The 13,379-nt window shown below is 43.5% G+C and overlaps 2 protein-coding genes across 5 annotated transcripts in view; one reads left to right on the top strand and one right to left on the bottom strand.

The window, feature by feature from the left end:
* CEP250 (centrosomal protein 250) overlaps positions 1-13,379 on the top strand; it is a 138,401-nt gene that overhangs the window by 45,907 nt on the left and 79,115 nt on the right. The window lies entirely within an intron of this gene.
* UQCC1 (ubiquinol-cytochrome c reductase complex assembly factor 1) overlaps positions 1-13,379 on the bottom strand; it is a 44,592-nt gene that overhangs the window by 22,621 nt on the left and 8,592 nt on the right. For all 4 annotated transcript variants that reach the window (XM_081194777.1, XM_081194778.1, XM_081194776.1 and 1 more), the window contains 2 exons: positions 9,558-9,665; positions 1,503-1,575 (listed from right to left, as the gene is read on the bottom strand). In XM_081194777.1, coding sequence (XP_081050903.1) covers positions 1,503-1,575; positions 9,558-9,665 — 181 coding nt within the window. The remainder of the gene's footprint in view (positions 1-1,502; positions 1,576-9,557; positions 9,666-13,379) is intronic.

The raw sequence follows: 13,379 nt of genomic DNA, 5'->3' as shown, positions 1-13,379 counted from the left end.
TTTTGAGTGAGCAAGGTGTTAACATAAGAATGTAATACCAAGATCATGAACTATCATCATTAATATACTTGCCTTAAAATGTGTCCTGCGACCTCTCACCTCTGCAGAGGAGGAAGACAACCCTTACTGTATCCCTATGGCTCTGGGGGATTTTCTCAGCTGTGACTAGTGGTGATTCTGTCAAAGAATGCTCCCTTTTCAGCCTCAGACAATTGGTCCATATAGCTCAAAATTGTCTGCATGCTGACTGACAGCAGATCTTCAGGGTTTCAGACAGGAAACAGGCCTACCTGAAGATGGCAAGGACTAAAACTGGGATGCATGTACTCTAACACTGAACTATGGCCCCCTCCCTTCAAGCTGTAGCTGACCTCTGGAATGGAGAAATGATTAGCACTCTCAAAATTATCACTCCCAAATATCCACTCTTACGAGTGAGAACCAGATTGGCTCTCTAGTTTCTGGGAGCTTCAATTAATTAAAAAACTACAGGGATGAGAGTGGGAGCAAGCAAAGACTTATGATGAACCCAACTGGTGTAGTCCACTTGTGTGTTTGATCCTTGTTCTTCATGGCTTAAGATGGGGTGGAGAAGCTGACCTAGTAGATTTCCTAAACAGCCTACATCAAGGATACTTAAAGGATCAATTCCTTGCCAATCTTGCCAATCCACCCAAATCACTGGGAGAGGTCTTCCTACATCTCCCAACCCCATTTGAGCATGATTAGTCGGAACATGTGGGAAAACTCTGTTACGGCAACTGTTCTAGAACTCTGCATCTTCAGAGATTCATATGGCACCTTCTCTGGTGACATCTCACCACTTTCTGAAATTTTTTATTCATTAGGCAAGCCTTCTGTCTGCAACTTGGTTAATTTTACGTGTTTACTTCTTTAGTTTTTGTGGTTTTATTGATTCTGTTATAAACTAGAAAGGTGAGGAAAAATGGATTAATGATTTCTGGTTGTCCACTCAATTGCTCATTATACACTGATCTATTAGTTGAAAACCACTCTCTTGTTTAACAGCCAAGTCATTAATTATTATTGCAGGACCATATTAATGATAACTCTCTTCCAAACATGGGCTTCACATTCCATTCTGTGCTTGAATAATTAAAGGATCATAGGATGGTTGAAAAACAAGTTGAGCATACAGGAGTGGCAACAGGGCAGGAAACTCAGTGCCTAGGTTACCTGCAGTGACAGTGAAGACTAGTGTTTTCATATTGCTAAGATTTGGTTTTTTTAAAAAAGTAGGTTGGATATGAATGACCTCTTTCTTTTCCCTTTAAATATGCAATATGTTGGCTGTATAGCGGGCTTTGTTTCATAAGAACTGTTCCTTATAACAGGCAGAAATAAGTGTAGGCATACACACTTATAAGGAAATAAGCAAGATTTGAGCATTAAACCCACGCTGCAGGCTGTCCTACTTCCTTCATAACCTAAGGGTGGGGATGTAATAGAAGTGAACAAGAGATGAGAGATGGAAAACTTACTGTTAAAGAATTCCTCATAGTCTGTTTTCTCCACACAGCATGTGTACATTCGCAGGGCTGCTATTTTGATTTTCTGGAGAGGAAAAACAATTGCTTTTAGTACTCACAACATGCATAATGTGAGAGTTTTCATTAATCACTCCAAATCACTTCTTCTGCTATCAAAACTATACATTTGTTTAGGGTCTGTAATAAAATCTTAAAACATTTGCATAAATAATTGTGGAGATGGCCTTCAGTCTTCTGAGATACTTACCGTATTTTTTGCTCTATAAGACACACTTTTTCCCTCCTAAAAAGTAAGGGGAAATGTGTGTGCGTCTTATGGAGCGAATGCAGGCTGCGCAGCTATCCCAGAAGCCAGAACAGCAAGAGGGATTGCTGCTTTCACTGTGCAGCGATCCCTCTTGCTGTTCTGGCTTCTGAGATTCAGAATTTTTTTTTTCTTGTTTTCCTCCTCCAAAAATTAGGTGCGTCTTGTGGTCTGGTGCGTCTTATAGAGCGAAAAATACGGTATATTATTGTGCTATGTTTGTTGCTATTTAACTGTGAAGCACTCTCCCATACTGAAAACAAACCAAAATACTAAGTTAACTTTTGAGAGCCAGTGTGGTGTAGTGGTTAAGAGCGGTAGTCACGTAATCTGGGAAACCGGGTTCGTGTCTCCGCTCCTCCACATGCAGCTGCTGGGTGACCTTGGGCCAGTCACACTTCTTTGAAGTCTCTCAGCCCCACTCACCTCACAGAGTGTTTGTTGTGGGGGAGGAAGGGAAAGGAGAATGTTAGCCGCTTTGAGACTCCTGAAGGGGAGTGAAAGGCGGGATATCAAATCCAAAACTCCTTCTTCTCTTGGGTTATCATATCGATGACTCCAAATGCTCAAACTGTCTAGTCAGCAGTGCACATTTTTTATCAACATCTGTCAAGGTTTTTTGCATGCATTTCAGCTCTTCACACATTTAGGCCATCTAAATTCCTGTTAATGACAGTCATGAGCAATACTGTTTTCCAATGTGTTTGCTGTTTCATTCCATTATATGGATATCTGATGAGTAAGTTCATAAATGAAAAAATATTTGCATACTGTACTCACTTCTAAGACTAGCCCTTCCAAGGTCTCGTTTCATGTATACCATTTATACATTGACACATTAGTCAATATTCCAGCCAATATTTTTTTCTACTCCGCCAATAAGATTTGACACAGTTCCATGTTCTTAAGTCAAGAAACACATTATGTTTACTGGATTTTCCTGCCACAGAATGATATTTTGTTGGGTTGGCAATATTCTTAAACTTATACTGGCTAGTAGCCACCATCTCTTTTCAATCCAGGAAATTATGACTAACCAATTTATTATTTACACTAACAATTTCTTGGGCAGTAAAAATTATAGCAATTGATTAATTAGTTCTTCAGGTCCTCTAATCCTAACCCTTCCCCTTTCTAAGAACTCCAACTTGTCTAGACCATTTTTTTTTAAACCAACAACAGTGTAGGAGACTGCAAGCCAATTTCCAGACAGGTTTCTGGTGAGCCTCTGCAAAGTTAAAATAAAGACAAAGAAAGAGCAGGACGCTCAATACTCCTTCATCTCAGATCTGGGAAAAAGCAAGAGCAGCAAGAGAAAAAGACCCTCAAAGGGCCCATAAAGGAAATTATAATGAAAACAAAGATCATCTGGAAAATAAGCTGAATGAGCCCACAGTGACAACATATCAGAGAATATATGGCACATGTGAAGGAGCACATGATCTGTGCAGTTTTGAGTACTAGGCTCAATGAATGCATGTATACAAAAGATGGACTGAGGATCTTCCCCCTAGGCAAATCACCCCACAAGTTACAGCCCCATTCTATTCCCTATTATACTTGTTGCAGTGCGAGCACAAGATGTGCAAGAGAAGCAGATGGGAAAGCCTCTGACTCAGTTGCTGAAATACAAAACTCACTTCTTCACTACAGCAAAAGTGTGCTCTGGCATTAGCTCAGGCTCCACCCACTCCAAATTTTTTTAAGCCCCTTGTGTTGGCATTCCTGTGCTATGTAGATCTTTTTTTTCTTTTTTTTTGAGAACCAGAGCCAAAGGATTCAAGAGCACAAGGAGTCCCTTTGTGCTGCTGCTAGAAGCCCAGAGCCTAATGCTATATTCCAGAATCTAGATTGGGCTCTTTAGTTCCAATTTGATTGGCCAAGTATTTATTTAAACTGCATCTCACAAGGTCGCAGAAGCACCCAGAAATCCAGGTGCTGTTTAGTGAACTAGTTGACATTCTTATTTTTTTCCCTGTGTTGTTGGCAGTAAAAGTGGAAGCACACATGCTTAGTATGAAACAAGAACCCAAATGTAATCCCTGCCATCGCCAGCTAAAAGTGTCAGGTTGTGTGTAATGTGAAAGACCCTGGCCAACATCCCTAGAGAGCCAATATAAGTCAGATGAGGCAATGCAAGACTATATGGGCCAAAAATGTCTGATCTGGTATAAGGCAGCTTCCTATAGGGCAAGCATAGGGAACATCTGGCCCATGGGGCAAACCAGGCCTGCCAGGGGTCCTCATTTGGTATGTAAATCCATTTCTCCTCAGCTACATGCATCTGACATCAAGGTAAAGCTGTGGCTACAAAGAACAAAAGGGAGTGTTGGAGTGCACTCCTGATCATTCTTCTGCAAATGGGACTTGTATTTGGCACATTTTTAATTTGGTTCCAAATTCAATAATTGCTGGGATTGGCTCCATTAAGGAAAAAATCTTCCTTTCCAGATGAACCCTGAATTTAAGCTGCACTTGCAAAGGAAGGAAAAAAAGAATCTATGTGCACTAAGTCACCGGACACCACAATGGAATCAAGGTAGCTGATAGGCAGGCAGAATAAGAATAAGAAGAAGAGTTTGGATTTGATATCCCACCTTTCACTCCCCTTCAGGAGTCTCAAAGCGGCTAACATTCTCCTTTCCCTTCCTCCCCCACAACAAACACTCTGTGAGGTGAGTGGGGCTGAGAGACTTCAAAGAAGTGTGACTAGCCCAAGGTCACCCAGCAGCTGCATGTGGAGGAGCGGAGACGCGAACCCGGTTCCCCAGATTACGAGACTACTGCTCTTAACCACTACACCACACTGGCTCTCAAGGCCTGAAGAACTAATATAACTCAAGTTATATCTAAAACATATTGCTAACCATATTGCTATGCAAATTATCTATATGAAGCGGCAGGGAGAAGTCATTTTTCACTTCTGCAAGCTTATCCTGAGGAGACTGTGGAGCTCCTAAACCATTTGGGGAGAATGAGGGAGAAGCTTAATCCAGATATGACATAGGTACTGTGGGTGGGACAGTAGACACCTTTGTATAGAGCTTTTCAGCCTGTCCTTGACACTGTTGCACTAAACCTAAAGGATCAGTTGGCAGTTTGTTGGTATTTCCAGAATTATTGCTGTCTGGGAAAGCTCTGGTGGTGATGGTAGCTTAGGCTGGTACTCCAACTGCAACCCTATGTAAAGAGAGGTCAGATCTCGCCTCAGTCATTCATGCATTTGTCACATCCAGATTGGACTACAGTGGTGCCTCGCAAGACGAAATTAATTCGTTCCGCAAGTCTCTTCGTCTTGCGGTTTTTTCGTCTTGCGATGCACGGTTTCCCATAGGAATGCATTGAAAATCAATTAATGCGTTCCTAGGGAAACCGCCTTCAGACCAGGTCCGGGGACAGTCTGTCCCCGGACCTCTTCTGAAGGCTGGGGGGGGGGACAAGGGCTTTTCTTCCCACCCCCAGCATTTTAAAAAACCCCGGGACAGCGGAGGACTTCTCCGCTGTGCGGGGCTATCTTAAAATGCTGGTGGGCGGCATTTTAAAATCGCCCCGAACAGCGGAGGACTTCTCCGCTGTCCGGGGCGATTTAAAAGCCCCTGGGAAGGCAGGCAGGGGGGACAAAGACTTTCGCCCCCTGCCCGCCTTCAGAAGGTGTCCCCGCCCCCCCGCCCCACTTCGGAACAGCTTTCCGAAGTGGGGCGGATGGGACAGGTGTCCCCGCCCCCCCGCCCCACTTCGGAAAGCTGTTCCGAAGTGGGGCGGCGGCGGCAGGTGTCCCCGCCCCCCCCGCCCCACTTCGGAACAGCTTTCCGAAGTGGGGCGGATGGGACAGTTGTCCCCGCCCCCCCGCCCCACTTCTGAAAGCTGTTCCGAAGTGGGGCGGCGGCGGCAGGTGTCCCCGCCCCCCCGCCCCACTTCGGAACAGCGTTCCGAAGTGGGGCGGCTGGGGCAGGTGTTCCCCCGAGCGCTTCTAAAGGCGGGCGGTGGTGAGGGAATCCCTTGGACCCCCGCCGGACTTCAAAAGTGCTTCGGGAAGTCCCGCGGGGGGCCAAGGGATTCCCTCCCAGCCGCCCGCATTTAAAAGCACTCTGGGCAAAGCAGCGAAGTGCGCTGCTTTGCCCAGAGTGCTTTTAAAAGCGGGCGGCTGGGAAGGAATCCCTTGGCCCCCCGCCGGACTTAAAAAGAGCTTCGGGAAGTCCCGCGGGGGGCCAAGGGATTCCCTCCCAGCCGCCCGCATTTAAAAGCACTCTGGGCAAAGCAGCGAAGTGCGCTGCTTTGCCCAGAGTGCTTTTAAAAGCGGGCGGCTGGGAAGGAATCCCTTGGCCCCCCGCCGGACTTAAAAAGAGCTTCGGGAAGTCCCGCGGGGGGCCAAGGGATTCCCTCCCAGCCGCCCGCATTTAAAAGCACTCTGGGCAAAGCAGCGAAGTGCGCTGCTTTGCCCAGAGTGCTTTTAAAAGCGGGCGGCTGGGAAGGAATCCCTTGGCCCCCCGCCGGACTTAAAAAGAGCTTCGGGAAGTCCCGCGGGGGGCCAAGGGATTCCCTCCCAGCCGCCCGCATTTAAAAGCACTCTGGGCAAAGCAGCGAAGTGCGCTGCTTTGCCCAGAGTGCTTTTAAAAGCGGGCGGCTGGGAAGGAATCCCTTGGCCCCCCGCCGGACTTAAAAAGAGCTTCGGGAAGTCCCGCGGGGGGCCAAGGGATTCCCTCCCAGCCGCCCGCATTTAAAAGCACTCTGGGCAAAGCAGCGAAGTGCGCTGCTTTGCCCAGAGTGCTTTTAAAAGCGGGCGGCTGGGAAGGAATCCCTTGGCCCCCCGCCGGACTTAAAAAGAGCTTCGGGAAGTCCCGCGGGGGGCCAAGGGATTCCCTCCCAGCCGCCCGCATTTAAAAGCACTCCGGGGAAAGCAGCGAAGTGCGCTGCTTTCCCCAAGCGCTTCTAAATGCGCTGCGCTTCCCCGCTGTCCCAGAGATTTCCCTATGGGCTTTCGTCTTGCGAAGCAAGCCCATAGGGAAATTCGTTTTGCGAAGCGCCTCCAAAACGGAAAACCCTTTCGTCTAGCGGGTTTTCCGTCTTGCGAGGCGTTCGTCTTGCGGGGCACCACTGTACTGTAATGTTCTACATGGGGCTGCCTTTGAAGATGGGTGGGAAACCTCAGCTGGAATAAAGTGTAACCAACCGATTACAGGTGGGTGTAGTCAGAACATACTACACTGATATTGTATCAGTTGCACTGGTTGCCAGTTCATTTCCAGGCCCAATCCAAGGTTCTGGTTCTTACATTTTAAGTCCTGAATGATCTTGAAAAGAATGCCTATACTCATTACCTGTACCGTGATCTGTGTCACAGTAACAGCAAGCAGGCTAGTAGTACAGTGGTATCTCATTTTAAGAATAGCCCTGTTTACGAACTATTCGGTATAAGAACTCCGCAAAACCGGAAGTAGTGTTCCGGTTAGTGAACTTTACCTCGGTCTAAGAACGGAAGCCAAATGGTGGAAGGGCACCGGCAGCAGGAGGCCTCTTTAGGGAAAACACACCTCAGTTTAAGAACGGCTTTGGTTTAAGAATGGACTTCCGGAACGGATTAAGTTCATAAACCAAGGTACCACTGTATAGGGCCTTCTTGCTCTACTACTAAGTTCAGTAGTAGAGTTATGGAACTGGAAAAATTAATCCCAAATGGAACTGTAATAATTGACAAGTAACTTCAGTGCACTTTCTTTCGAATAACCTCTCAAAGTATTGTTGCACTCTGACAACATACTAACATTCCAACTATCTTCCACCAAGTTTTCCCTCAAGTACAGTAATTAGAACAGCAAACATCTAGATTTCACTTCCATCTGCCTTTGTAAAATTTCTGATAGTTGGTGCAAGCGTAGAAGCTAAGCTTTAAGTTCTGATAAGATTCTTAGTTCTTTCAAGAAGACCAGCTCAAATAAGTATCTACCACTTATTTTTAAGAACCTTCCTTTAAAGAAATAGTATTTAATTTTACAGACTGAACAACTCCATATTACAGGAATGTTTACAGTATTTTGACTACATGGAAAATTATGACAGTTATAGAAATGCTTAATTCAGTGAAAACTCCCATTTTCACATCCCAATGCCATAGGCAGTTTGACAGTATACCACATCCAATTCCAACTTGATAGCATGGGCAGGAGGGTCAATTGTGGTACTGAAGAGAAGCACTATAACATAAACTGTACTTTTGATTGATATAACACTAGACATAGGTAGGTACAACTCTCTAGTTCTCTTTAAAAACATAGTTGAAATCCCAGGAAATTGGTATCTGGAGGGCTTAGAAAGGAGGCAGATTTTTTTTTAAGCAGTGAGGATAGTTAGTGGATGAAATGAATCCAAGAGAGGTGATGGAATAATCATTTCCAGACCTCAGACTAAGTGATCATAGGCTTGCTTGTGAACACTATTGTTGGTGCTTACTATGGAATGCAATGTTTGTGAGAGTCAAGGAATCCCATGTATGCTAGCCAAACCATCTGTTCAGTCAGTTTTTATAGATTCAGCTACATCCATGTCTATAAAACATAAAATCACGATGCAATCCAAGCCAGCCAGATCAAAATTTCACAGGGCCCAGGATGGAGCTTCATACCAGCCCATGATGGTATATGGGGTCATTACTAGAAATGGGCCCTCTGAGAACTTTCCATGTTACTAAGGTGCCAGGCCAGCAGCAGAAGTGGTCCAATAATGCCAGTGGCATTATTCTTATCTTCAAGTAATAACATCTTAAAAGATCAACAGGCTTATCAAATCAATGATTGTAGAGATGGGATGGCAGACAGTTACATCAGTATATGCTCTTGAGATGTTTTCATCTAATTTTGATTCATTGTTGTATCTGGATACGATTTTACTGCAGTGCTTTTTATATTATATTTATTGTGTTATTTCACTGTACACTGCCTTGTCATGGCAATTGCCCTGAAAGGAGGTCTATAAATCTTTTAATAAAATAAAAGACACACAGAGGAGAAGACTAAAAGGAACTGAAATTAAAAATAAAGCTTCAAAACAAAAGCAGCTGCTGCATTTGCTGCTGGAAGAGCATTCCAGGGGCTGGGGGTGAAGATCAATCTATCTCCTGGACAAAGCTCAAGAGATACCATCACCACCACACCCTGAACTGCCCCTTTCCCAGCCTCTTTAGCAAATTTAGCAAGTCACTGTGTACACCCCCACCCCATCCTTTCAATGTATTTTTAGACAGGTCATTCAAGGTGAGATATGAGCTCTGTTGTTGTTTTAGAAATATTTTATGTTTATAATGTATTTTTACTTCATTTGGCCTTTTTTCACCCAAAGAATTTTAGTGCCTTTGAGCCCCTGGGGGTCAGACAGATTGATAATAAGAAAAAAAAAACTGCTGTAAGACACTCTGTGATTAAGTGGAATATCAATAAATAAATCAGATGGTAGTTCCACCAGAAAATGTGGCACAAATGTCCAGCCAGTCCATTATAATTGGCTGAAATCCACACATACACAAGCTTTTAGCCATTCAGATACAAATGTGAAGTAGCATTGCAATCCTACAGATGTGTACCTGAGAGTGAGCCCCTACTGTACTCAGTGGGACTTCCTTCTAAGCAGACATACGTAGGATTGCACCATAAAAGACATTCAGACATGTGCTTGTAAGCAGAAGCTTGAACTACTTTATTCTGGTAGTCCTTCCTGATTTAGAGCCACTGAAAACAAGATGAATTTTTTACCCATTTGTTATATTTTAGTGGTCCTGTGAAACCCATTGCTTCTATTATCTTCGTGAAAGCACCTACTTTCTCTTCAGATGGCTGAGGGGAGTCTTTGGCTGTAAAAACCTATAATAAAAGCAAAGAAATGTGTTAACAGGAGTCACATCTTAATCACCAAAGCACTGTCTGCAAATTAAAGCTACATTAAGCCAAAAGGGATGCTTCACACATTGGAGGAAAGGTATTGTCCAGGCCAGGCCAATCTGGAGTAGGAGGTGGAGGCTGCCATGCCTATCTGCCACATGCATGGTCCTATTTGACCAGGCCACACAAATGTGAAATCCGGTGTCTGTGTAGCCTTGGCGGTGTAAGTGACTGTGCAATGTGGGCTCATCTGTGTTAGACTTTATGCTTCTATATCACATTTACATGTTATACACGTTTGTGGACCTCCAGTAGTCCTGAAGATGGGATAAGTGTATCCCACGAGGTGGGAAATCATGATCTTTCCACATTGTTGGGAAGAAATCAAAGCCATTACATGACAATAAAAACAATGTTTCTGATTACCTTTGTCACTTCAATAATATTCTTAAGCCTTAAAAAAACAACCATTGTTCCTAACATGGGAACACATAAAAACCACAGAGCATGGTCTGCAACAGTAACAGTAACTCTGTGTTCCAACTGGCGGCTGGACTAGTTGAAGAGAATTAGGAATGAAGGCCACATGGTTGCCTATGAGAAATAAGAAGATGTCCAGCCCTATGAGATAATATATTATTGGCAACACATTTGGCCTTCCTGTTCTAATTAACCAGGTAATTTATGCCTACATAAACTTGAAGAAGCCAATGTGAGGCTGGTGCTTTAAAGAAATAGAGAAATCCATGACCAAAATCCATGACCAAAAGCACTATATGCAACATGAAAAACAAGATTCGACAAATTCATGGATATACCTATAGCTATAAGTCAGGATGAGAGGTTGCTGATTGCTGTCTAAATCTACTTTCACAACCCTGAAATGAACAATCGGAGATGGAAGTTCTCACAAAATAGCTTATTCCTATACAGTTAAGTTTTATCTCAACAACTTTTACTGTTAAATGCATATTTGTCCCTTTAAAACTAGCATTATATTGCCTACTAATAGCAGCATACAAGAACTTCATTAAAAATCCTTCTACCGTGTGTGTAAAAGGAACTGGGCTCTGAAATGTAGTTCACATAGTACATTGTATATGCTCTTCCTTCTAGAAGACTGTTAAGAACTGTACAGTTGTTAATTTTATAAGCCTTAAACTATCACAAGTGAAAATGAGAATACCTTAGGTTCAATTCAGACCTGAAAAAAGGTGAAGCAAATTGTTGGCCACTAAGCAGGTCCACTAAGCACATGTGATAATGCATTCTGGAATAGACTCCTCTTTTAAGAATATTCAGTTCACTACATTTTCAAATTGTCTACCCAAACTCTTGAGCTCTCTTTTAATCAGTCTAAATACCATAATGGACTTCAAGTCTTTCAAAGTCAGTAGTTTCAGGGGCGCCGTTTCAGAAGAAAGGCATGAAACAATATGGTATAAAGATATTCAGCAGTTCAAATGTATCTGCTCTGAGATACATTTTATCTGTTTTCCTGTCTTGTAATAAAAACAAGAACAACACAGCATGGTGACTTTTTTGTAAGCAGCAAAGATTCCCTTTGGCATGTAAGCATAGCACACAAGACCATTTATTTGTTTTCTAAGAGGATATGGCAGTATGTGAAGCCATGTGATGGTCCGAAATACAAGTGTTTCTGATGAATAGTCACATGTGATCTGCAATTCCAGGGTAAGGAAAGCAGACATTGCTCATATCTACCCTCTAGAAATGGTACACCTAAACAATTATTTTGTCGAGTTGCAGCTCGGCATCCAGGGAAAAATCAGTCTCACACCATGATAGGTTCCGAAATATGGCTGCTCCTAGGGCTAATATGGCAGCTTCTAGGGCTAATGCAGCACAGCTTTTATTGTGTGAAATCAGAAAGATACAAAATACAAGCCAAGCAATTTGTTCTAGCCAGCAGATAAGGACATTCGCACTAGACTATGCGAGCATCAGGCCATGCTACGTTAGCCAATCATATAGGACAGCACGAGCTGTTCACGCGCTGTTCATGCTCCAAGGATGCTTCTAGCTATGAGATCACCCTGCAACAATAAGAACTTTGCTCATGCTCTCATGTACAAGCAATCATTTCCCCACATGTCCCCTTTTCTTGTTTATATTATTAGAGGAAAAGAGGGACCATTAGTCCAAATCATACACTTCATTGCCTAAGCGTCTACACTTTGCAACATAAATTCCTCTTGTAACCCCTGTGGTGGGCCGTGGTCGGTACCACCATGCAGTGCATTGGGAAATCAAAGAGGGTATGCATTGAATGCAACAACACACCATAATGAAGCCAACAATACATGCAATTACAATCAATAATATTTTTCTTAACCATAATCCATTAGGCAACCAAGAAAACAACCACTCCCATGGATCAAAACCTTCAGGTGGATTCAAAGGATTATGAGCTATCATTTGTTCCATATAATCAATAACATTAAGAAAACAAGAAGATCCATTAATGTACTCATATGTCCAATTACAATATGGATAATGACCTAAAAATATACTATTATGATTAAAACGAAAACAAAGAGACGCGATAAAGACACAGGGAATAAACTTATACGATTATCCTTCATATTATTGCTAATCTTAAATGAAGCATTTACTGGAATGCTAGAATACCATCACCAAAAAAAAGGTTCAAAGCTTTGAGAAGCTTTTTAAAATCATTTTTCTGAGCAGCAAAAAGGCACTAGCTAAGCATATTTTTTTCGCTTCAAGCATATTCCACTTGCTGTAACTAAAAAGATTGCAACAAGGTCGAGAACAGAGCCCATTGTCTTTGCAGACCCTGCCAAAGAACCACACCGCAACCCGCCCTCTGTCCGGGAACCATGCCAAAGCACAAAAATGGAACAACTGGAACACACTGAAATCCCCTCACCCCCTCCCTTGCCAAGAGTCCACAATAGTTCTAAGACAGCCCTCTGTACATGCTCAGGGGAACACATCATAAGGCAGGACTCCTGAGGGAGGAGAAAAAAGGAAGAGATCTGGGGGGGTAAAATCCAAGCGATGCCAATAAGGATGAGAATGGTAAATTAGTCCAATGGCTGTTTCCGAGCAACCTGCGTGGTATTTCGTGGCTCGATTATTGGCATGTAAAAACCATAATCCAGAAGAAGTCACACAACCATTTCTGCAGATACAGGAGCCCATTTGCTGTAAATAAGTCTGATGTATTGCTCCTTGTACTGCTGGATCCTTATGTCCTTTAAGGGCAGAAAATAGTGGAGACAAAGTGGAGGTGGGCAGGTCCAAATAACTCTTTATCCGATTCAGCTGTCCAAGGATTTGTTGTAAATCCACCAGTCTAAGTTAACCAGGAAACTGTAGTTGAGGCGTAACTGGAATGGCTGCAGATGCTGTCAGCTTGTGTCCCAGGTACGTAATGGGTAAAGTCCGCTGGATTTTTTCTTTAGCCACTGTCAATCCAACAGGTTGTAGCCTTTGCAGGATTTTGGGACACGGCGGAGGACAAGGCCGTGGCTAGCAGGCCGTGGCTAGCAGTGCCCACTGACTGGCAGGCTTTAAACATATCAGCAATGGCTATATTTGCTGTTGTCATCAAAGGGCACAGTGCTTGCTTATGGTTCTCATTTACATTAGTGAATGCAAGCTGGCGTACAGTCAGGTCTTGTGCTGCCAGGTCCTGAACTTGCCGCT

This window comes from Podarcis bocagei, assembly GCF_964188305.1.
Source record: "Podarcis bocagei genome assembly, chromosome: 5".
NCBI lineage: Eukaryota > Metazoa > Chordata > Lepidosauria > Squamata > Lacertidae > Podarcis > Podarcis bocagei.
This window is presented reverse-complemented; position numbering and strand designations above follow the sequence as displayed.